This window comes from Myripristis murdjan, chromosome 20 (assembly GCF_902150065.1).
Source record: "Myripristis murdjan chromosome 20, fMyrMur1.1, whole genome shotgun sequence".
Taxonomy (NCBI): Eukaryota; Metazoa; Chordata; class Actinopteri; order Holocentriformes; family Holocentridae; genus Myripristis; species Myripristis murdjan.
Genome location: NC_043999.1, coordinates 25,222,972 through 25,249,108, shown reverse-complemented (window position 1 = coordinate 25,249,108; position 26,137 = coordinate 25,222,972). Strand labels below are relative to the sequence as shown.

Sequence of the window (26,137 nt, the reverse complement as noted above, 5' to 3'; positions counted from 1 at the left end):
TTCAAGATGTCAACAGATTCTTTATTGTTTGCAGGGTTATGATCAACAAAGGTGAAGGTAAAATACTCAGTGACAGTACAGAATCTTGCAATTTGTGTATAGACCAATTTAATCTCATTTTTAATACATGTTTGCTTTTTTAAGGGATTCACTGGCAGTAAAGTTCTAAATGTATATTTGCAAAAACATATTCAAACAGTAAAACCACATGCACTGGAACTCAACTGAGAAATCCCTGCTAAACAGTGATTATTTTGAGCTTTTTCGGGTCTAGCTGCTGTAGCAGAGTTGTGTCTGGACGGACAAAGGTCAAAGCTCTCTGTTCATCTGATTAGAAGGCTAAACTTTAAGTGAGTCTCACTGCCTGTTGTTGGTTAGTGAAATGCATGTTGTTAGGGATAACCCGATTAAGATTAGACAATTAGCTGAGGCTCTGGAGCAGATACTGTTCCAAAATGAACCTGGTGCAGCTCCATGACCTAATGTTCCCTGAATTTCCCAGATCATTTATCATTGTATTTAAAATCTCTTACTGTACCTGCAAGTCTGCATATGAAAAACAGAAGTATCTACTCTGTCAGGTGAAAGTGACCTTTAACCCAAATTCCACAAACATCATCTAGATTGGTTCACAGTATTAGAGCTGATCATTTACTCACTACACATAGTAAGGCACACATACCGTTCCATCATCACACACTGGGGAAAGGAAAATGTTCTCTCTTTAATGAAAATGCATTATTCTTACAGTTTATTGCAGGTGCATGCGCTTTTCGTCACATCATAATACCATCATCGTCCATATAAACCATGAGTTCTACACACTCTTCTTTACATTTCCAAAAAGGACTTTGAATAGTGTTATATTACACGAACAAAAACAGACAAAAACAGAGTAAGAGGCAACTGCTGAGTAATGGCAAAGGGGTTGAGGAAAGGTTTTTGCCAGTCTGCATATTCATGTGCCGGTGTGATCAACTGAGACCAGCCATCATTGCACTTCTGAGCAAGTTCCAAGGTTCATATGTCTCTCATAAACCCTAGTCCAATCTTTTTCAATTTGTATTATCCCAAATTCAAGAACACCTATTCTATCCTAAAAAAAAAACAAAAACAAAAAACAAACAAAACATTTATTAGACTTCATCTTAACAGCATTAGACAACAGAATTTAATACAATACTAAAGCTGATGCCCCACTTTTCTATGTGACAAGAATGGATCTTTCTGACAATAGTTAACTTTCCTGTGGAGTTGAAAATCCAGTGAAGCACGTCTGATGCAAGGGCAACAAGCTAGTTTTGGTCACTGGCCACCACCATCTAGATTTGCAGTTTATGTACCAGTGTCATTATCTCTGCCAGGCGGCAGCCGGGATGGGATCATGTGCTAAGTCGTGTGTGTATCTGTCTGCAGCTAATCTTGCATACTACTGGGCCTGTCTGCCTTATATGTTTTGTGCACCATTATTGCTGTATGATCAAGAACCTCAACTGAGTGCCAACTCCCCAACAGTTTTTTTTTTTTTTTTTGGCACTGGAGAGGGGAAGATACGTAGGCACTGCCTCGGTATCTCCCCTGCTCGGACCTGCTCTGCAAAAAAAACAGCCATTTCTCCGCCTACGAAGGGAAGGGAAAATATGCAACCATGAGAGGTCCTACATCATACAGGTCATACATTGTAACTGTCCACAAAAAATATTAGGGTAATAGGCCCAGTAGTATCCAATATTAGCTGCAGACAGACACATGCATACACAGACAAAAAGTGTTGTCATTTTCACTTTGAAACTGACTTTTTACATAGCTGGACTTTTGGAACTGTTTCTGTCCAGATGTGTAGGGCCAAGGTAAGTCAACACGCATGGTGGAGATCCAGTTTTATGAAAAGTTAACCCCCACAGGGGCAGCGATCATTTCTACCAAGTGCATGTCTAAGTAGCATCATGTTACACTTACATATAGCTAATATTGTCCTCTGAATGACACAAACCTGTGGAACCTGCTGTGATGGCGACTAAGGTGTTGAGCTTGCCAAGAATGAAATCAAAATATTCCTTCAAGCTAACTTGCCTTTTACCAGTATGATATAGGATTTAGTTTGCAGGCATATGATGCAAACATGAGACTAGATTTGCCTCTTCTCACCAATCTCCATGGTTGGCCTAGTGCAATGCAAAATGGCCAACATAAATTATTTACAATCACCTTGAACAAATAAATCATTAATCAGGACTAAATTTATTTCTTTTTAAATAAAAGACTGGAAAACAAAGTTAGAATTGATTAAAAACAGCAATGTCTAGGTTTCAGTTACAACTTCTGTTTTGAGTGCAGATAATTAGTGGACTGGTTTTGTCAGAAACGCAGTGAATGTGGCTGCCGCTGCCAGTCAATTAGGAGCCAAACTCCACGGTTTCCTCTGTGATGGGCTTGAACTCGTAGTTCCCCCTCCCATCCATGTGGAGGTAGTACTTTATGACAGACAGAGATAAGATGACAGTCAGTTACACGTGGCGTCTAAAGGCAGGAGTATACTAACAAGAAGGTAGAATGTGCATGAAACAGTCAAACATGTTGCAATCCTCAATTCAAATTTATTGCTGTTTCATCCACAGAACTATGGATCATCGATGGTCCTGATGCATAACTAAATAAGGAACACATATGATAATTACTGTTACACAGCAAGCTCATGCTATACATGTATGATAAGACGGCAAGGATTATTTTAGATTCTCTCAGGTTGTCTGGCCTCCTCAAGATCCCAAAAGAAGCTACCAAAGCTGGTAAAGCAGCTTTCATGCTCTTAGTCTACCAGATTATATGAAATCTTATATGAAATCTGTCCTCTCCATCACACTGTTCAAAACCTGTTTTACAACCTTGCTTTTAAACATAGCACCTGATTAATCACAATGTGTATGAGGATAATCACTATGTATTTGTGCATTCAGATGTGTTTACATGTTCAATCAACTACACTGAGAGGTGGTAATTCCAGTTGCAGCTCTATTGATAAATACAGCAGCAGGAAAGCATGGATGGCACTGGGAGCTTACCTCATGGTGTTTCCACAGTGACTTTCTGTGGGACACAGTGAACAAGGTGATGCCAACCTATGGACCAAAACAAAATAACTTGTCATCAGCTTTTGAAATTTTTCCACTTAAATAAGGTGGATACATCCTTGACTGAACTTCATAAAACTACCCCTTTTCTGAACAAATCGAACCCAAAACCTTGAAAAAGTTGATGCTAAGTAAAGCAAATAAATCCAAGGAGTGGGAGGGTGGACTTGAAGCAACATGGTTTATGGGAAATCTTTAGTCCTTTTTGTCTATTCATTAGTCTCTTCTCAAAGTCTCTCTAGACTTTAAGATTTTAGCATGCATACAGATCATTTGATGGATTTTGGATCAGCAATCCACTGTATTTCAATAATGCCAACTGGCATGTATTCAGATGATCTATATTTGGATTGGAAAACCTGTTCAGTACAAGGATTATTGTTGACTGGCTGGTGCGTGAAGGTTTAGTGAATTCAGAATAAGGAAAAAAATATTTTCTATCTGGGACTAGACTGAAGCCATGTATATAAAAGATATGATTCGGTGTGTAATGTGGGGTTTTGGTCCTACCGTCCGGCAGTGGCTGTAGATGTAGTCCTCCACATCCACACTCACTGCACTGGTGCATTCATCCAGAATGGCAAACTGGGGCTTGTGATAGAACAGCCTGGCCATCTACGCACACATAAACACAAGCCTTTATTAAACAAAGTACTGCGACCAATATGACAACCAAACAGAAAGTAGGACAACACTAAGTATTTTACTAGCAAGGAATTCTAGGATTCCCCTGTGCTGCTGTGTCTTAGAGCCTGTAGTGCTCTACAATACTGCACAGCTTTATTACACAACATTTATGGGCCAGTTAGAAAATCAATTTTGCTATTTCACATTTCAATTCAAAGTGCTTTGGCTAGCTGGCAGAGGATTAAATTATAATTCCCTGGTTTCCTGTTATTTTACAACAAAGACTGACTAGAGTGCTTTGTTTTAAGTAAACTTAATCCTTTGTTGAGGATTAAAATTAGCATATAAAAGGCCAGTGTTAGCCTTTCAATATGTTAGCAGCAACATTAGTTAAGTTGCAGTACAAGTTGTAGCACAAAGCTGTTAAAGATTTACAGATGTGCCATAACCTTGCCCACAACCACACTTCCGTTCAGTCCCTGAAGTTAAGAGAGCACTTCTGCTTCAGGGAGCTGTTAGCAAGTCCAGAGCATAAGAAAAGGAAGAAATACTCTCAGGAAAACTCAAGTCTCATCTCTCCATAGCCTGTCAAGTCCCATGGAAGCTATGGCTCCAGCATGGTGTGAACAAGGTACAATTCTGTGAGTAAGGCAAGTGTATGGGGAGCTTTTGTTTTGAAGTTCAGCTTCCATGTATTACTAAACAAATACTCTTTTCCATATTTTGTGTTTTTGGACTCTTTGGTAAGATGTAGTGGTAACCAGTCTCACGTAAAGCCACACAGTGAGTGAGATCCAAAAATCTGATAATAAAAGGGGTGCTAAGTACTTACAGCCATTCTCTGCTTCTCCCCTCCACTGAGGACATCCATCCAGTCCTGGACTGTGTCCCAGCTGCCCTCCCTGTCCAGGATATGACCCAACTGAACGTTATCCAGGTATTCCTTCAACACCTGGACACACACACACACACACACACACACACACACACACACAAACCAAACACATGAGACTGGCACTTAAGCAGAAACATCAAGACTAAGACTTGATTTGTTCTTGTGCGTCGTGTCCCACCTGATCCGAGATGCCCTTCCTTCTCTGTTCTTCATAGGTATCTGGGTAGATCACCTGGTCCCTCAGAGAGCCCAGGGTCATGTAGGGTCTCTGGACAAACACAACACAGGTCAGACTGCAACATCAGTCCCCATAATATGCAAGCTAGCAAGGATTCCTGTTTTTTGTAGAAACATTGGGAGGAGAGCTTCCTGATAAAAAGACAGAGCACATCTGTCATTTGATTATATTAATTATGATAGAATAACAAATTTAACATTCTTTGGTTAGATTTATAAGACTGTAAACTAATGACATGTACCATATTTCTAATCTAACCACTTTGTCATTTTAATAAAAGGTGATGCTCAAAGAAGACACTATATCTATGAAAATCATACATACTATGATATTCCCAATTAATACATTAAATGCCAAGACGGTGAATTGGACCACACCATTAGAGGACCATATCAGTGATTCTACATGTTTACCATCTTAGTATCTTTAGAAAAATAAAACACATTTCTCTCCTAGTGTTGATGGATATATATTCTGTAGTCTACTTTCTGTGCATTTCTGGACAACCTGCAGCTATAACACAAGAATTAGTAGTGTTAGTGTGTAGTGTTAGTGTATGTTTTTTTTTTTTTTTACCTGTGGAACATAGAAGAGTTTCCCTCTCTCAGGTTTGGTCAGCTGACCTCCAAACAGAGGCCACAGCTTAAAACAAAACAAAACAAAACAAAAACATATGTAACTTTATATTCAAAAACTACAGTTGTATTTTTTCCTAATTCAGGGTAAGTGATAAAAAAAATTATCAGTGCATAAAAGGTAACTTACTTCTCCAAGGACCCTGAAGAGAGAGCTCTTTCCACAGCCATTTGGTCCACATACTAAAACATTGGTGCCAGATCTCACCTTCACAGAAACAAAAATGAGAAATTCTTAAGACACAACAGAGATTTGCAATAAAGTGAGTAGTTAAGAAAGATGATCTCATTATTCAATTTAGCTGTTAGCTAAAGAGAACAAAAGCTTTACCTCAAATGAGAGGTTTCGGATTAGGACATCCCCATTGGGTGTTGCTAGCGGAGTGTGGTCAAACCTGCAAAAAAGACATGTTGCTTTTAGGCAAGGTAGAGAACAGGAAAATGATGCTGATGTTGATGTACATATATGTAGGGGTGATACGTACTTGATGACGTTGTCTGTGTTGATAATCCGGCCGCTTCCAGGTACCAATATGACTTTGTCTGCAGCATCTGATTCTAAGGTAAACCAATTTAACCAAAACTTAATCAAGGCATATCACTCAATCCTCTATATCATTCAATTTAAAAAGTAAAAATCCAAAAAACAGCTTTTTAAATGTAGTTTTAAAAATTGCAGAAGGACAATTTAAGTGAGGACCATTTAGACTCAACGGGCCTCATGCCCACTAGCGTACTAGCATAAGATTAAATCTGAGTGTAAAATGAATGTACAGTCATTTCACTGACAGCAATCAGTATCAGTATGACCAAATGCATGTCAGCAGATTTGAGCAGACGTGTGTGTGCAGGCTTGCTGTACCAACTGGAGGCTTTTTTCTCAATCTGATCTCGTTCAAGGCCTTTGCATGAATTTGATAAATCAGATGTGCAGCATGTACATCATTCTCACATTGTCCATTTCTGCTAAAGTTTGATATGTGAGGCTCAGTGTACAAATGTGTGGACAAGGCAATTACTGTAACTGAGTAACTGCCTGGGTCTACATGGTTCTTATGTGTTTGCTAATGAATGCTCTTCTTATTCCAGGTTTCTATCAGTTGAGCCTTAATAATCCTCATTTATGGCAATTTCGATTACTGCAAATTAAACATATTTTCATGTGTTTGAGAGTCATCCTTACCTTTCTCTTGCTGGGAGACCATGGTGCGTTCATATTTACCAGCATTAAGCTCCTTCAGGACTTTCATAAGTTCAGTGATACGAGCTGTGAAGCTGGAAGTAGAGACATGGACATAAATCCAATGAGCAGAGACAATACATTACAATCCAAGCTGTGGTGGTAAATTAAGTAGTGGATAAACTCATTCATCTCAGCTACCGTATCGTGGCTCTGCTAGTGTGTGAGAGAAATATAGACAGAATATTTTTCACTTTGATTCTTTGACTATTATCGTGTAACCATACAACTGCTTAATTGTTTTTAAACCTCAAGTTACTTTATACTTCTGACTTTGTCTGTTTGTAGTGCTTCTACCATTTTTATCTGGGTTTTCTCTTCTCATTTTCACGCTTTTTGTAAGACATTCTATAACTGTCAAAGGCGGTGAAACAAAGATTATTATAATCATTACTAATTTTATGCTCACCCTGAGAGGCGAGTCATTTCTCGGCCAGCCAGTACAATCCTGCCCAGGGCCTGGGACATCCTCAGCAACATCCTTCCACTCTGGTAGTAATCCTTCAGGCCAAACATTACAACATTACTAGAATTCTAAAGGATTATGTCACATTAATTTTTAGCTGTGTCACAGTATTATAAAAATAGGTTGTATTGTGCATAAAATAGCATGACCACATAATTTTCAGCCAAAACCAACTAAAGCATTTAAAAGCAGGCTTTGGAATCCAATTTTCACATTAAAAATGTGTGTTCTGACCTCTAGCAGCTCAGAGTGTGTGCTCTGTAGGTGTCGGGGGTGGGACAGGTTTAGGAATGGCCGACTGACCACAAGGTAGCCCACCACTGTAGCCAGGTCTGGAAGAGAGGAGCATGCCAAGAATGAACACACATGAGAACGGCTTAACAACCAAAACTTATGGCTATAATTTTCATGGAGTTCCCCATGTTCTTTCCAGCACTTTGGGGTTGCAGACAATTTATATTTACTTTGCTGATCAGGAGTAAGAAAGCACCTCATCTGAAACTGCCGTGCTGTAGTAGTAGTTCTATAGATACTCATACTTCAGCTACTACTGAGCTAACGAGATATGCAATTATCCCATTTCAGTTTTGAATAATCCTTTTCAAACATAATCTTATTCTCCAAGATAGAGTATATATATATATCAAATTTGGTGCTTGACTACTAAACAGTTATACTTTACTGTTAATAAGTACTGAACCATAGGATAAAGATCCGAAAACCCTAAAATGCATTCTTTCACACTGCATTGTAATCAATACAACTTGTAACCTTGAAGTATCTATAAAAATGTTAATGGTGGGTTGTTTTTTTTTGTGTGAAAAGATTCAAATGTCAAAACAACTTTATTGTTCATAAAGTGTCCACATAAGCCCAATCCTTTTCCTGCCCATATTCGAGAAGTACCATCATTTTTGTTTGGAGCAAAGTCAGTCAGTCTTGATTTATTTCTAACAATATGACCAAATCATCCGCTAGCTATTTTTAATTTTTTAAATTTATTTATTTATTTATTTTTGGTTACAGGCTATTTTGGGGGCATTTCTGCTTTATTAGACAGTTACAGTGGAAAGAGACAGGAAAAACAAGGCAGAGAGAGGAAATGACACACAGCAAAGGCTTTGGGCCAGATTTTAACCCAGGCCTCTGGCCTTAGTTTTATATGCACTGTACACGGTGAGCCACCGGGCACCCAACTATGTTCCAGATCTTAACTGTATACATTTTTTCTAATCCTTGTCCACTAAACAGTAGTAATTTTTGTAATGGATTATCATTTGACCATGTTCTTAATGATGGAATTTAGTCTGCATAATAATAGTTCTGTAAATTAGGAAGGGCTAATCCTCCTTTCCCTTTAGCCTGTTTAAGTGTTTTCATTTTAACCCTTTGTTTTTTGCTGTCCCATACAATTTCGCCCAGAATTCAATCCCATCTTTCAAATACTGTTGGATTAATGTATGGGGGCAAGAGTACATTCATTCTTATGGCATCTATCTATTCAAATCCTTTTTAGACACTGTTTCTAAAACATTTTTTTAAATTCATTGGAGAGTCTCCAAAGTTAAAAGCTACTACTAGACCACATTATTTTATCAAACTCATCAACACTGGTAGAGTTCTTTCAAGCTCAAGTACAAAATTACATCATCTGCATATAATGCCAATTTATGAGAAATACCTGCTACCTGTATACCTTGTATTTCTTCCTTTTGTCTAATATTTGTTACTAATGGTTCAATACATGGCGCAAAGACTAATGGAGATAGGGGATCTGCCTGTCTCTCTCTCCTCTCAAAGCAGTTTGAGAGGGTTGCATTAACTGTGACCTGCACTTCTGAGATCCCATACATTGCCTGCAACCATCTAATAAATGTCTCATGGAAGACAAAATTTCTACCAAAATGAAGGATTGGGAGACTCAATAAAAGCCTTCTCTATGTCTAAAGTAAGGATAAGTGATTGGACATCAGTTTTCTGTGTATATTCTCATATATTCAAAGTGAGAACATTATCTGATAATTACCTGTTTGCAATAAAGCCTATTTGATCTGTCTATGAAAACTGGCAAGATTTTTGCGAATCTTTCTGTTATATTACTACCTAAGATTTTTGGTCCACATTAAGCAAAGTTATAGGCCTATGGCTCCACACTCAGTGAGATACCTGGCCCCCTTAGGTATTGCTGTGATAATGCCTGTTGTAATCAGGTCGTCCTTGAAAAAGAGAGCAGGCTCTCAAGGGCCCTCCCTTTTTAAATAAGGGTTTGGATGGATAATAGAGTTACCCCAAGTATTTGTCCAAATTCTATGCTCTAGTGCCCGGTTGAAAGAGAAGAAACCAGTTCTTTCCTAAATTCCCTGTAGAATTCTACCGGTAAAGCCATCTCTTCCTGGACTCTTTCCTGTTTTCAGTTTCTGAATTGCATTTATTATCTCAGTCATTGATCTAATGAGGCTTTGATTCTGCACAGTGGTTACCTGTGGGAAGTCCAATGTTTAATTTAGATTCAAATCAAAAAAATTTGTCATCATCTGGGCAGCAATTCTTCTTCCCAAGTTCTATTCTTGAGAAAGCCAATGTTTGATCCTGTTTGTGTTTTTTTTTTCCCCTCCCAATTTAAAGGCCAAGATCTTGGCAGCTTTCACTCTACTCTCATAGTATACTTCCGCTTTGTGAAAGCCAGAGCTCTTTCCACTCTCTCAGGTAGTGTCTAAATCTTTTTCTTGGTACCTTCCCATATCCTAACAAAATACATTGTTTGCTGAGTCCTAAAAATGAACTCTTCACTGTCAAAAAGCAGATATACCTGTATTTTTGAGGCAGATAAATATCTGTGCAAGAAATAAAACCTATATTATAGATCTGTAACTGTCATAAATCCAGTGATCTAGCCATTAACTTAGCCATTAAACTAACTTTACACCATTATCTGTTCCACCCTACCACCAAAAGTCTTTAAACAAAAAAGACAAATATGAAGGACATAAAAATGTGGCATTATTTGTCCAGCACTTCATATACATATTCCTGACCATATTGCGTCTAAGGAAAAAAACAAGTAAAGAAGAAAGTCCCATTATAAGATAAAAGTCAATATTGTGCTTTTAGCTCATGTCCTTCTAGTCCTTTTTGATTGCACTTGACTTTTATTCCTCAGCCCCCTTGTCAAAACAAAACAAAACAAAACCTAATGGGTTGCTTTAAAAGGGTAAGGCTATATGAAACCCATCTAATTCAATCGTAATAATGGGGCTGTTCATTCATGAAACAGTACCTCTGAGCTCTCTTAGGAGTTTGGCTGTCCTCCCATCTCCTCTTCCCTACCCATGCCTCCTTTTAGACAGAACTGGCCATATACCAGTTGCATTCTCTGCAGCTGGCTCCAATCCCAGTTCAGTATTGCTGATGATTCCCAGCTAACACAGAGCTTTTGCCGTCTCCATCCAGGAGTAGTAGACTCATTTCCCCTTCTGCAATCACTTGCAGTTCTTCTGCACTCTGAGCATCTTCATCCTCTTCTAAGTTGTCTTCTCAGTTGGGCAAACAGACTTTGCTCTTTTCAGACTTGCAAAAGTAGCCCGCTTAAAGTAAATACGAGTCCTCTCAAATCTAATCACTGTCTTTGCCCTCGCTCTGTGTAGGACTTTTTGTCAAGTAGGAACTGCATCACTATGGACCGCAGATTTTCCTTGTTGTTTTTTTTTTTTTTTTTTTTATAAGGGAGTGGTGGACTGCCACAATAAGGGTCGGGTGACATTTCCAACTTTTCTGATGAGTCTTTTAATGAAACCTACCATATCAGACCTCTGCTCCCTATTTTATTAGATCAATTCAGGTGCTGGTTTGTCTGGATTTCTTCTTCAGATGCTCCACCTTATACTCATTTTCATTTACTGTATTAAGACCTTGTTTGTAAGACCTTGTTTCAATTCTCACTCTTCCAGGTCATTTATTCTTTGTTCAGTGTCTCAAATATTGTTGGTTGTTGCCTGTAGCTCCAGCCACATGCCATTTACATCACTTCATAGATTTTCTGTTTCGACTGAAAAGCTCTGAAGTTTTTGTTATAAGTCTTAATTTCTCTAAACCCTTTGAGGCTTGGCTATCTTGCCATCATCAGATACTTGGGTTTGTTTGTAGCATGGTCAATTCCCTGTGTCTGCCTTCGAATTGGATTTTCTTGTGTCACCACACCTGAGTGAAAATTCATGCCCCTTTACTATAACTTAAAATTTTGTGTATTTGTGTATTTATTTCTAACAATATGTACTTGCAGTAAAATGCCTGATTTTCTAAAACATTTTTCTAGGAAGTTGCCTAGACTCTGCAGTCTATTTATATGTGCCCCTTAATTTCTACACACAAATCTGCATATAACTGAAGGACTCTTTAATCATAGGACTGTTGAATATGGGCTATTTTATGCAGTAAGCTGAGAGCTACAAAGTAACAAAGTCAAGTTTAAGATCTCTTTAATGATTCTCTACTTTTAAAAATTTGACTTTCCTGTAAAGATGAATTAACAGCATTTTGTAATTACAGAATGTTGTGCAGTGTATTATTATTATTCAGTAATATTAAAGGGTGTAAGTTGAAGAAACATCCCTGATCCTTGGTATGGTAAGCCCAAACAAAGAAAAACATATGACACAAGCCAAATATTATCACATAATGGGAGAAGTATGCTCACTTACACTTGGCAATTATGCTGTCAACGAAGCCCATGGAGAAGCGGAAGAAGATGAAATTGTGCAAGTGGTCAACCTGTCAAGGTAAAATGAAATTGCTCATGTTTTGTAGATGGTAAAAAACACAAGATAATGAGTTATTTTCAGTTCAGGACTTGCACCAACCAGTTTCTTGAAAGTGGCATGAATCGTCTGTTTTTCCCGAATGTTTCCATTGTAGAAGGCAATTTCCTCACTTAAAACATAAAGACAAAATATCCACACACATTATAGGGAGAAGCATGAAAATAGTGTATACATACAAAAATATATCGTCAGAAAGTAGCAAGGATGTTGGTGTGTTAGCAAGAAGCTAGCAAGGACCTGTTGGTGATGAGGCGAGAGTTAACATAGCGGTACTCCCCCTCATAGCGCTGCTCAACAACTGTCATCTTCCCTATGGGCCGCCTGAGTCTGGTCAGGAACAGACCTGAGATTAGCAGGTAGGCCATCATACTGGCTGGACCCTGGACACACACACACACACACACACAAATAAACAAACAAACAAACAAACACACAAACACAAACACAGTGATGCCACTTTCTATTTAGTATGGAGAATATGTCTGACATGAAGGTAAACTGCTCACCTGGGCACCAATGGCACTTGTCAACTTGAAAATGTACAGGCCGATGTCCAAGAGAGGCTGGAAAACAGAGAAGAGAGAAATTTAAAAGAGTATTTTAAAAATATGTTTGTAAGGCCTGTGTGAGGAATTCTTAGAGGGCTGCATATAACTCAGTTTGGTATATATTGCTTGCCGGAAAATGGCATTATGGATCTGCATTCACTTTATTGTCTAATGTCTAACAAAAGGATTTAAGTTGTGTATTTCTTGCATATATCAGAACTTAAAAGCATTGCTTCCTTTGTTGACTTTGGCAGGACACTGCTAATTGAAGGATATCAAGGAGTAGTGCTCTGTTCAGACACTTCTGTCCTGAACCTACCTACCTGCTGGGATTAAGTCTGCTTTTAAATCTCTTCTCAAAGCATTCTTTAAGAAAAAAAAAAAAAAACATCTTCCATATCTGTCAGTTTCAATGTATTTCAATATATACATTTTTTTGTTTTATGGTTGTTTTAGTGCTGTTTTATTGTTTTATTTTTGATCTTTTTTTTTAAGCACTTTGCAGCTGACGTGAATATTCTTGTGTCTTGCGACCGTTTCAAAACTGCAGACTGTGCGTGCTGTAGACTGTCCAGACGTTGTGCTGCCCTTGAATTTGAGTTCCACCTTTCGTGGTCCATCAACATCACGTTAAGAATAATATAAAACCGATTTTTGCAGCTTCTGAACCATAAATACTCAACACTCAGCGACCTGCCAAGTTTGAAGTCGATCACATGTACGGTTACAGAGATAAACGAACCACAGACACACACACACACAGACAGAGATTCATTAATTTACAGTTTGATGTATTGCCAAGTGTCTCTGCGCCCCAGTAAAGGGAGTACTGTAACAATTTCAGCACAAATTACATTTTTTTTTTTACATTTTCTGTCTGTGATTTTCTGTCTCTTGAATTTTATTTGATATTTATAACATTTAATAACATTTCTTGACATTTTTTAATTTGCTATACCTCTCAGGCTCCTACACTGCCAATTAATTCCAAATGGCACAGAAAATAACCCTTGAGACCTCTATATTGTTCAGTAAAAGTGAACAATTGGCCAATATTTTACATACTATTTGACAACCCTAAAATGTGGCTTAAACATTAACCCAAAATCTTTGGGAAACGCAAGATACATATCTTTGATATCCATGCGGCAAGAATCAGAATTATGTCCTTTTTTTATTCTCTGTAACTCTTGATGATTCTGGGGTGTAACAATGTGACACCTGGGACAAATGTCACCCGACCATTATTATGGCAGTCCACCACTCCCTTGTAAAAAAACCCCCCAAAACAACAAGGCAAATCTGCGGTCCATAGTGGCACAGGCGGAAATCCCGGAGGGGTCGGGGGGGACAAGACCCCTCCATCCATAAAGTTGTCCCCCCCCCCAGAAAAAACATTGTTAACACTAATAAATAATTTTGAATAATAAAGTAATATTCAATGAAAGCACAATGCAAGCGGTGCTAATTATAAATGTAAAATAGTGTGTTTTTAAGTGTTAAAAATGTATAATATGTATAGTTTAAGCTAACAGCTAATGATTGTTTCCAAGCTGAAGCGAGTGCAGGACAGTGAGGGAGAGAGAGGAGAGACCACAGGAGGAGCAAATACTGAGCTTTTTATTCTTTCAAAAAGTCTGTCAGGATATTAATGTCAGAAATAGTTCATATTTTACTGATATTTTGAGTTTTTCTCTAGATAGATATCTATTTTTTGCATTTTAAGTTGCATTATTTTGTGGCATGGTTTCATTTCATTTTCTTATTTGATCTAAAAGGGAAACTGTACAGCTCAAATATATACTGTATGTCACTATTTGATGCCATATCTTGCTTTGTTTTTTGTTGACACTACAATAAATATGTTTTTTGAAGAATAGTTTGATGTAGTTGGATTATTCAAGGTATTTCCTCTAGTTTTAGAGCTTATTTTGAGTTTCTAGTTCTTGTAAAGCTACTTTGATGGACTGTAGTGGAAAAAGAACAGTGAGCAAAGAAATTTGGTTAGAGGATTATTGCTTTTAATAGCATTATTTAAAACATATGAACATGCTGAGGGCTCAACACTGTATGGCAAATTTCAAAGGAGCGTAAGAGAGAAAGAGGGAGGTACAGTCGTGCCAGACAGCAATTATTTCAGGAAACCCCCCTCCCTCTCAGTGATTAGATTTGAGGGGACTCGTATTTACTTTAAGCGGGACTACTTTTGCAAGTCTGAAAAGAGCAAGGTCTGTTGCCCAACTGAGAAGACAACTTAGAAGAGGGTGAAGATACTGAGAGTGCAGAAGAACTGCAGGTGATTGCAGAGGGGGAAATGAGTCTACTACTCCTGGATGGAGACGGCCAAAGCTCTGTGTTAGCTGGGAATCATCAGCGATACTGAACTGGGATTGGAGCCAGCTGCAGAGTATACTACGGTCCTAAAATCCAGTCATTTTAAATTTCTAGAAACCATCTCACTTTGGGGAATAAAGTAAAAGAGCATTTCTCAGATGATAACCAACAGAACATGGTACCTTGCTGAGGTTGGAGTAGAGGTCCACCACACTATTGCAGAACCTCTCTACATCTTGGGTGAGCAGCTGATCCGCATTGGCTATCCGGTTGTCCAGATTACCCATCTTGTAGTATGTGTAACCTCTGAGGAGCCACATCATAGAATGAATACACTTGTCAGAGAATAAATAAATCAAGAAGCAACCCTGAGTTTATCATGCTGCAGTGCTCCAAATTAGACCTGCCAATACGATTTTTCTGGTTGATGTGATTAAACTGTACAAGACTTGATAGTGCAGTGTGCAGACGTTTGAGTCTTTAACAATGAAAGTGTAACAAATAATGACTGATTTAACTGGTAAAAGGCTTATTAGAGGCAACCAAAGGACAGAAAACTACAATCAGGGTTACTTCACAGCTACATCAGTTTGAGTTTTGGGTTGCAGTTATCTGGAGGTGATAAGAGCCCACAAGGTGCTGAAATATCCTCATTAGTTGCTCTGTGCTCCCCTGTAATCCACAATACTGTATTTATATTTCTACATTAACTTCCATAGCAAAACATCTCCCAAAATAATTATTTTAGTGCATAGCTGACCACAAACATTGTGCAAACATAGAAAACAAGTCCTGGTGCCCATTTTATGAGAAAATTATATGTCTCTTTTCTTGATATTTTCTTATCTATAAAGTCGATCCAAGATTATTTTGGGAGATGTTCTGCTGCACTATGGAGGTGAATAGGTAGAAATTCTGTATTGTGGATTAGCAGCACAGGAGAGCACAGAGAAACTAGGACTGTGAACTCATAACACCCAGGTAACTATAAAAGCCAACACTCTACCAAAATTCAACTTTGCTTTAACAGTCAAGCTGCTCATACAATTGTTTCCGTAACATGAATGCAGCCAGTTCAGTCTTGTAGGATGCCTGTTTATGGTAGTAGAACTTACTGGAGGTACTGGTCGTAGAGGTGCTTGGTGAGCCTCTCACGGAACCTTAGCTTCAGCTCATTCAGGCCCAACTTCAAAAAGTTGTTCACCAAGGCTATCTGAAATTGGCCAGTCATACACATATCATGTACAAATATCACCAAGAGCTCTCTGCTTCAGCATGGCTATTACAACATCTATGTTCTAAATAGATGTGTTCATGCTGATTGGTGAATTATTACTTTTTCCAATTCTATTCTAAGAGAGGTTAAGGCCAGGATTTGACAAAACCATGCAAATTAGTTTAGTACTGCAGTGCAAATTCACCAATTAACATTCAGGTAACTAGAACTTACAGAGTGTTACTGCTCACGTCAATGCTGATGTAAGCAGTTACTACTCATGCATAGAATGATCAAATGAAAGTTAAGAAGTCTGATGAAAGCATGAAACTATGCAATGAAAATAATTAGAAAAAGATCACCAAGAAATTAGAGATTACATAGTAGAAAACAGAAATGTTAATTAAAAAACAAAAAACTATTAAAGACTAACTAAACCCTGTACCCAAATCTCTGTGAAGCTCTAACACTGATTGATGTTGCCACCTATTTGTCTCTGTGGGTGATGGCATCACATGCTACCTAAAACCAGGCAGCCCATTTTTCACCATTAGATACCAGGCTTCACAGAGATTTGGGATTGGAGTTTTGGGTTTAGATACTCTTTAAGGTTAGATTATCAGGTCTCCTCTGTAAATTCTTCATACAATAAAAATGAGGCTCTGAAGAAATTGGGAGAAAAGAATTCATCTACCAAAGTAAATATCTCTACAATTAATTTGCACTCTTGACTACAGAGTGTAATATCAATAAAAGTCAACAAAAAAGCAAACTTACAAGTGGCATGAATTTGATAAAGCTGAACAAGTAGGTCTTGAAATCTTTTGTTGACCGACCGATAATTGCACTGCAAACCACAACATGCACAAGGATGAGCAAACATTGTCAGGAGGGAAACTGGGACAAATTCTGAGGCAAAAGAAACTTAATCCTCTTTTCTTGTAGAGCCAATACAAAAATGGTAGATAGCTATCAAAGAATTAAAAAATGATCCTAGACATCAAAGGATTCTGTATTCTCTTCATAACATCAAAGAAATGAAATCAGTGGAGTCCTGACACAGCTTAACATGGGCTTGCCACTCAATTTATATGTTTGAATGTTATTCTCATTGTCTCCGAGATACACAATCTGTAGCTGTCATTCTGATAATGAGTTATACCATGATTTTAAGGATGTAGAAATCTTAAGGTCCTTAAGTTTCCAATTTTGCTCTCCGCTCCTTCCTAATCACATCATTTGTATGCAAAATATTTCTTCTTATCGTTATGCAACCAGATACACAAGTGTATCTGGTTGCAAAACTGAGTGATACAAGCCTCAATGTGACTGCTTTGCCCTACATTTAACACCCAAAAAGAAGTGCGCATTTTGTAATCAGGATGTCAAAATGATAGGTTTGTTAGTAATAGTTACATTTGTTCCAACAATCTAAGACATTTTATTTTACTTGAACATAAAAATTAGCTGTCAATATGCTATAGGCAATGTTGCTAATTTGTTGGGAGTTTCTTAGTGGGCCAACAGTATCAGCTTCTGGCTTAAATTTAAGTCATGATTATTTATATAGCAGGTAACAATTGGCACGAGTTAATGGTGTACTAAAACCCCATCCTGCTGACTGGAATTTCAGGTTGATACAGTTCCAGTTGTATGTTTGCTTACATGTAATTATGTAGCATGTATATTACATATTGTTATTTATTCTGCTGAGCAGGTCTCAGTGGAGTCAGCAGGGTAGTGCCTTGTTCTAATAAAGCTTCATACTTGTAGAAATATTTATTTTGAACATTTTCTTTCTACTCTGCTTCATTTTATTTGCTAAAACTTTGTTAAACAATGTTAAATTCCTGATAACACATACCTCTCTTTTGATGTAGAATGAAGGGCTGGGCAGCATATCTTTATTACATCAATACTGTGATATACTGTGATAAGACTAGATATCATCTGGGATTTAACATTTGACATGGCATAAGTGTTGCCTTTTCCTAGTTTTAAAGACTGATATGAGACTGATATAAGACTGAATAACATTTCCAAGCATAAATTCAGTGGACTTCCCTTCCCAATGATGATTTTGCCACAACTGCACGCCAATTTTCTGCCACCTTATGTGATCCACCGGTCAGTGTTATGGCTTGGAAAGAAGTGTAAACCTAAGGCAATGTTAAGGGTTGAGCAACACACCACAACACTATTAAAAAGGATAATGTTAAAAACCACAATGTTAGTGGTTTTACGGGGTTGGTTTTCCACGTCTATGTTAACCATGTGAAGAACAGTTACCCCGGGTATGACAGCAATGTAGGAATAAAAGTGCCTCTTGAATAGACTGATATCTCTGCTTATAATACCGCTGTGGAGAATCAAGACAAAGTGATCAGTACCTGCAAGGGCAATGAAACAGCACTACATGATGTATGAGTCCCTTCTACAATAATACTACATCATCAAACGTCCAAGCAATACTGTGATCGGTAAAGTATGATGCCTATTGTACTACTAGCCCTGTTCTATACTAGGCAAAAAAAGTTCTGCACCGCTTTTTCAGTCTATAATTTCTTCCCTTTATTTATACCCAATAGTGTTGTATCTTATACCGTTGTAAAGCCTGATTCGTCCTCTTTCCAATGAGAACTTGTAAGGATCCTGCATTGCTGGAATGAGTGACACCGGTAACTGTGTGGGAAGCGGCCAATTTTTTTTTTTTTTTTTGAGAAAATCCCCTGCAATATTTTTTCAGTTGATCATTTCTCCCATACCAATCGGTATTTCAACAATACCATTTAGCCATGTTGGTCATACCAATCGATTGACAATCCTTACAACTTATTTCTCATTGAAAAGGGGACTAATCAGGCTTTCTAACGGTATAAAAGACAACACCAATCGGTATTGTTAAATGGGAGAAATGATCAACTGAAAAAATACTGCAGGGGATTTTCTCAAAAAAAAAAAAAAATTGGTCGCTTCCCACACAATTACCGGTGTCACTCATTCCAGAAATGCAGGATCCTTACAATTTGTATCTCATTGGAAAGAGGACGAATCAGGCTTTACAACGGTATAAGATACAACACTATTGGGTATAAATAAAGGGGAGAAATTATAGACTGAAAAAGCAGTGCAGAACTTTTTTTGCCTAGTTTATATTAAAAAGATGCCATATTTCAAAAAACACTGGACATGTCTGATCCATTGGAAAAAAACAAAACAGGGCTCACATCTTCACAACAGTGTAACAATATCAAAGGTTTTGTTTAAAGAGCACACTCTTCATGCTGTATAATCCATGTCTCCACTATCCAGGTGTATGCTCAGGACTTCCTAAACACACATATTTGTGGGTATGAGCTTTAAAATGGAACTTTTGATTTTGTTTTGCTGTTGTTGAAGCATGGACCCTCTTATGGCTAATTCTTCTGAATGTATTTTACAACAAATGTTTACAAGTGAAACCTTGTTGATCAGTGATTAAAGGCAGCACACTGTGAATACCTGATACAAATCTCATGCATGAAGTGAACTGAGTGCACTGAATAAAGTATTCCTTCAAGAACCGGCAGATAATTGGTAACTGTATATTGCTTCAACATGTAGAAGCGTTGGTGAAGGCAGAGTCTGACCTTTCAATCATGGTGCCGTTCTGGATCATCCACACGTCACAGTAGGTCCTGGTCACCAGCATGGCCGCAATGAGGATTAGGTAGCCTGTCTGTGGTGATGCCGACAATCACAGAGAACAGTTAGTAGAGACACTGGAGATCAAAAACCTACATCCTGTTTTGGTAGCCATACCCTTGATTGTGCCAGCATGTATTCAAGGAAGACAGAGAATCCCTGAAGAGACTCCAGAGAAGACAATGTTTTGACCATGGCTTGTAAGACAAATATACTGTAACTAAACAATTAATTATTATTACATTATGAATTCGTTTTTCCAAATGTTTTAACCTGTAGGTGGCCAATGGCCAAGACACGCATTCTTTTCTAAACATCTACTAAAATGTGAAAATACTGTATGATCTGGTCTTAGAAGTAGCCTTCAGTAGAAATTTCACTAATGTTCCCTTAGGTAAGTCACAAGAATTGATACTTTGACACAAAGTCAATGCCAAAATTTTGTAAATAGTACCTATACTGGGTTTTTTGGAACATCAGTAGTACTGGTGCACTTTGGAGCTTTTTAGACCTGGCATTTACATCCATCTTGGGTGATTCAATGACAAATGGACAGCACTAAATATGTGTCTGAATACACTCAAAATATTCTCAAGATGCATTGTGATCTGATCACTCAAGCCACATTTGGAGGTAGCCTGGGACACTTTAGTCATAATATGTTTTGTAGTGTGAATGCATGTGTCCCTGGCTGAAGGACCACCTTGTCCACTGGTTCGTCCGCATAAGTGAACAACCCTGTGTTGCCCACAATATCTCAAAAATTCCATAAAATACCATTCTGTATTGAATCTGTATGGTTTTGGTTTTGTGCACAGCCTCAGGTGCAGAAATGAATGGATTTGATATCATAGAGGAAGTGATGCAGTAAGTATTTCCACAAAGAGGGAGACAACGGTATCCCAACACAAATGGTCACTCAAGACTCATTTTTAATGCAACGTGTGAACTACAATCCATCTCAACTGAATCTAGATACAATCTGGATATATCGGGATACAAAACACCACATCTGAACAGGACCTCTGATACCACACTCCTCATAAATCCAACAGTGTCAATCGACATTTCCCATGAACAGAAGAAATACAACACAGGTCTGTATAGAGTGGGTGTATTCGCAGAAGATAAAAGTTGTCAGGTATTTCATTGAGGACTGTTGGCAGGCACTCTGTAATGTATGCATTTTTAAGGTTTTTTTTTTGCAGGCTGGACACAAGCTGGTTGTGGGCCGTTTGTGGACTGTAGTGCAGAGTTCTAACTAACAACTTGATCTAAAATGATTAAAGCAGTGAAAGAGTCAAACCGGTAGCCACCACACTATGAAATGTGTATGAAGTTTAGTTTATGATATCAAATGAATATGTAAATTAACTGTCCTCAGTTCAAATAATCGTGACAACCTAATTATAGCATAATTTGCACAGCCCGACATGGTCAGTCTGGTTCTTGGTCAAAGAGACTTTTGGTTCATTAGCATAGCAATTAGAGTTGAACCAGTCTGTCTGGTTCTGCCAGCAGGGAGACTATCCCGGTGGAATGAGTTAATGAGTAGAGGTGTGTAAAAATGTTGCAACGCCGCACACACAGCCACACACACAACCACACACACAGCCACACATACAGCCACACACAGGTACACACAAACAGACAGACAACCACACGTGTACAGACACACACACACACGCGCACACACACACGCGCACACACACACACACACACACACACACACACACACACACACACACACCTTCCACTACCTCCAATCTATCTGAATAACCTGGACAGTGGTGGTAATTACTTCAAGGTTAACCTTGCCAAAGTCTTGTCTTGGAGTACACTTCAAGATTTCACTGCTTATCTAGTGGTGACCTCTTGCCTAGCTGGCAAACCTCCACGTGTTCATGTCTGGATGTGATGTAACAGCAGCAGCAAGCATTTTTGTGAAAATTTGGTTAATGTGGACAATAACTGCTGAAAACATAAATGATATAGTAAAGGCATCAAAAGCTAACAGCAGTCAACGTGACCTACCTCCATGCAGAAGAATCGAGGCACCATGATCCGCAGAATGCGCATGATTCGGAGAAAGAAGACCCTGTCCACGGCCGCTCTGTCTTTTTTGACATCTTTCTGTATGAAAACAGGCAACAAAAGCAGCTAATAACTCAAGGCCACCACAACTAATAATTTACAATAATTAACAAGTTCTGTAACAGCTTCATATGCCTTGTGGAAACCTCAGCTTCAAACAGTTTTAACTTACCTCACTGTTCAGCACTAGCTCCGAGCCTCCTTTTTTACTGAAACAAGAAAGGACCACTTTATTCAGACTGACTGGAACTGACCTGCCTTGTAAGATTTATACAGATGATGTAACAATGTATAGCCAAACACTGCTATCTAAATACTGGCTTTTAGTAAAACATAAACTATAATGGAAGACCTTTTGTGAATCAGTAGTAGGCTAGTCACTCTTCAGTTCGGCATGTATTAAATTTATCAAGCAGCACTTAGATCAATAAAATATTAATGTCTAAAACTGGTTCTCACTGCTCAATACCACCACAGTGTGACAATGGATTTCAATGTGACAAAATCAATTCTGCAAGCTGAAACTTGGTGTTGCTTTTTTGTATGCTGATTTTAAACATGGCTCCTGACAATTCAGTCACATCTAAACCAATATTTTCCAGGGCATGTCCTTCTTCAATAAAGAAGTTGTTATTAGGGCTGGGACAATATGCACATCTTGGGTTGTGATTTGATACTATCATTTATTGTGATTTTTGTTTTCTGAATTCTCCTCTAGTTTGTAAAAGTTTCATGAGGCGGTGATTATTCTAGAGGTCACTATTGGTCATTTTATACACTAATATCAAGTTTCAAAAAATGTTCTCACTACAATAAGTCTCCTGTGGGGAAGAACACCATTACACATAAATCAAATGTGGCTCATTGAATCCACAAGAGTCTCAGCTTTCCAGTCAAACCCAATTGATGCAACTCCAAGACTGTTTAGGCCTCAGTCTGCACAAATACACTATTTTACAACAGGCCACAAGAACACATTTGGACTGCAGGGTTTGTGGTCCAAGCTGCATGAGATTAGCATAAGGTGGGCATGTCTGCAAAGGGGAGAGCCATGGCTGCCCAGAGAACCCATTTTCAGTCAGATATCTGGACATCAGAGGTCAAGGGACCAGCTGAAAATGCCAGTTTTTCCCTCACCAAAATTTAACTCAGCAATATTTAGTTCCTTTGCTGACAACTTAGCATGCATGCTTGGTACAACACATGGCTTAGTTCATTAAGTTTCACACGATACCATATCTCTACTTCAAATCAATTCAATGAAAAATAAGAGTAAAAAGTCATAAAAAAGGAATGGTCTGTCAGCAACACTCTAGTACCATAGAATAGAGGGGTTAGCCTAAGACACTGATTCGTCTGTTCTGACTGAAGAAATATTTTGTGAAGTAACGGCATTTTCTACATCCAGTTGGTATTATTATAGTTTTTTTTTTTTTTTTCTTTGAAGAACTCTTAATTTTCACTGTTGCTACAATTAAACTATTGTTGAAGCATTGTGCCCAAGCAGTGGCTGCAGCAAAATGTTTGATTTTCATTTTTATAATTTACTTTAAAGCAACCTAAGCCATTGATTTGTCTGTTCTGATCAATAAAATACTGTGAAGAAGCTGAATTTACTACATCCAGCTGGTATCACTGTGCTGTTTTAGAAGACGGCTTAATTTTCACTGTTGCTCAACTTCAAATTTCAAATAGGTGTCAACCCATGGTCATATCGTATACTGTGTCGCTATCGAGATATTAGGCATAAATATCGATGTATGAAATTATGGCCATATCGTGCAAGTCTACTTCGTACGTGTGAAAAATAGGATTTAGAAGACCCTTATTCCCTTAAGCACCACATTACTTTCCTGGGGTACAGTATTGTCACAGGCATCAGACATTTTCACACCTAACCGTCAGCTTTTAACCGACAGCTCAACTTTATGTGACTCGGCGATACAAAAACATGAACTTTATAAACTCATTGTGAATGAGTCCGGTTAGGCAGCTTGCTCCTCCTGCTTCTGTCCGAACCACAAAGGCGTCCATTGTGTGTCTGTATGGGGAGATGTGAGCGGCTTCAGTGAGCACTATGGCCCCGCATGATTTCCAGTCGCCTCCGCACACAGACGGACTCTGCTCTGACTTTGCTCTCTTGGCAGGAGTGTCCCTGCAGGTTGCTGTCACCTGTCAGAGCCGACGATTAGCGGCGGCTACGTTAGCTAGCATCCCGAAAAACACCGCAAAAACGCAGCTGCTTCGTTTCAAACCGAACCCCCGTACTCTGCCCTGCTCCGCCACTTACCCGTTGTACCTGGCCGCCCGTCTCCTCTGTTTGAGCAGGTATAAAACAAGCAGAACGCCGCCCGCTATGGAGGAGTTTTTCGCTGTCAGGTATTTACTGACGGCTGCCATGTTTCCGACACAACGACCAGTTACTGTTCCATCAAGTGCATGCTGGGAGTGACGCTGCCTTCAAGTGCTCCTCGTAAAAGCAAAGACCCGTGTTTGAGCGAGGGTGACTTTAGCTATCACGTGCCCTCCATCTGGCAACCATCCAAGCTGTGTTCCATATGCAGATTACACAGTGTTTGTACTGTACAATATGAAAATGCAGTGTGCTCAAGGATATCAACGTACAATAACGTACAACTGGCTCAGTATCTTGAGTTATCATTATATAATACAAAGCTCTCAAGTCTCACACATTGGGCGTGAGACACGTATTTCAACCCGTTCATGAGCATAACGCCCACCAAGTTGCGCCGCTATTTTTTATAACTGTGGAACAGGTAGCGGAATCTCTATTTTCTGTATTTTTATATTTGACTGTATTTTCATTTTTGAAAATGCAGTCTAGGTTATGTTTGGTCTGCTTGGCTATTATGACCCTGACACACATACGATTTCCGCCATCATAGGCCTACGTGGTCGGCGGTAGCTTTTGCAATCGGCTGCTCGTCGGGTTTTTTCTTTTTCATGTATCCATTTTTGCAAAGCTAGCCGATTAGATAGCAGGAGCACTTGGGGTGTCACATTATACCGGGCTACTGCGACAGTTTTATATTTTTTATAAAGATACCCATTTTATAATAGGCCTACCCATAATAATTTTAGTTTTTTCTTTCCTTTTGCCCCCCCCCCCCTCCCCCCCACTGCCTCCTCCTCAACCTGCCACCGCCAAAATCTCACTCTGAACTCAGTTCAAAACTTGAGAGCAATGTCTATGTACACACACGCTTATATGTGTACATATACACACTTATATATGTGTACATACACATGTATACGTGTGTGTGTTCAGTCCCATCGCCTCAGGTGTATAAAATCTAGCAGCTAGCTATCTGCCTTTACAAACATTTATGAAAGAAAGGCTCATTCTAAAGAGCTCACTGAATTCCAGCGTGCTGCTGTAATAGCACTGTAATAGGATGCCACTGCTGCAACAAGTCAGCTGGTGAAATTTCTCCCCTCTTCCCCTTTTTTTCCCCTCCTAATAACACCAACTGTAGGTGGGATTATTGCAAAGTGGAAGTGTTTAAGGGCCAAAGCAGTTCAGCCACCAGGGGGCAGCACCACGTAAAGTTACAGAGCGGGGTCACCGAGCGCTGAGGCTCATAGTGCGTAAAAGTGGCCGAAGCTCTGCTGACTCAGTAACTGCAGAGCTCCAAACCTCCTCTGGCATTAACATCAGCACTAAGACTGTGCACCAGGAGCTTCATGGCCGAGCGGCCGCACGTAACCCTTACATCACCAAGCACAATGCCAAGCGTTGGGTGGAGTGGTGTAAAGCACGTCTCCACTGGACTCTGGAGCAGTGGAAACGTGTTCTGTGGAGTGCAAACGTTATGTAATGTGTGCACATGTGTGATTGTTGCACACCTGCCGTCTACAGAAGGTAATTGCACAAACTGGGGTATCAACTGCATGTAAAAATGGACTTTTGTACATGGATTGTTGACACCAGTTTGGAATATTTATATATCTGATGACTCATTCATTCAGGTCTGATCCTCATATTTCAGTCCAATTACTGTTAAATATGTACTGACAGGGCAATCAAAATCCTTGTCTATGTTATTACTTACCCATATATCCTTAATTAAAGAACAATTTGTATTACCCAAGAGACTTTCTTTATTAAAATCTTTTTACATTCACACAGTGATTTTACAATGACCCTAATTATGTTGATTCGAGTTCTGACAGAAATAAAACAAATAAAAT

At 38.8% G+C, this 26,137-nt stretch overlaps 1 protein-coding gene across 1 annotated transcript; it reads right to left on the bottom strand.

Moving 5' to 3' along the window:
* Nucleotides 1-24,384, bottom strand: abcd3a (ATP-binding cassette, sub-family D (ALD), member 3a). The gene is made up of 23 exons (XM_030079329.1): nt 24,216-24,384; nt 22,098-22,134; nt 21,866-21,964; nt 19,777-19,865; nt 16,925-16,994; nt 16,047-16,144; nt 15,114-15,237; nt 12,556-12,612; nt 12,287-12,429; nt 12,089-12,158; nt 11,930-11,999; nt 7,467-7,564; nt 7,176-7,267; nt 6,710-6,801; nt 6,012-6,084; nt 5,858-5,921; nt 5,657-5,734; nt 5,468-5,533; nt 4,832-4,921; nt 4,591-4,710; nt 3,642-3,746; nt 3,063-3,119; nt 1-2,474 (listed from the first exon to the last, which is right to left on the bottom strand). Exons 1-23 carry the CDS (start codon nt 24,323-24,325, stop codon nt 2,397-2,399), a joined length of 1,980 nt encoding a protein of 659 aa, XP_029935189.1. The 5' UTR covers nt 24,326-24,384; the 3' UTR covers nt 1-2,396.
* Nucleotides 24,385-26,137: the final 1,753 nt, after the last annotated feature.

Coding starts and splice junctions, on each gene's coding strand:
- abcd3a (XM_030079329.1), bottom strand. CDS start 24,325: ATGGCAGCCGTCAGTAAATACCTGACAGCGAAAAACTCCTCCATAGCG. Junction 5,534..5,656: donor TCTTCAGGGTCCTTGGAGAA/GTAAGTTACCTT, acceptor TTTTGTTTTAAG/CTGTGGCCTCTGTTTGGAGG. Junction 3,747..4,590: donor GGGAGAAGCAGAGAATGGCT/GTAAGTACTTAG, acceptor ATGTGTGCGTAG/ATGGCCAGGCTGTTCTATCA.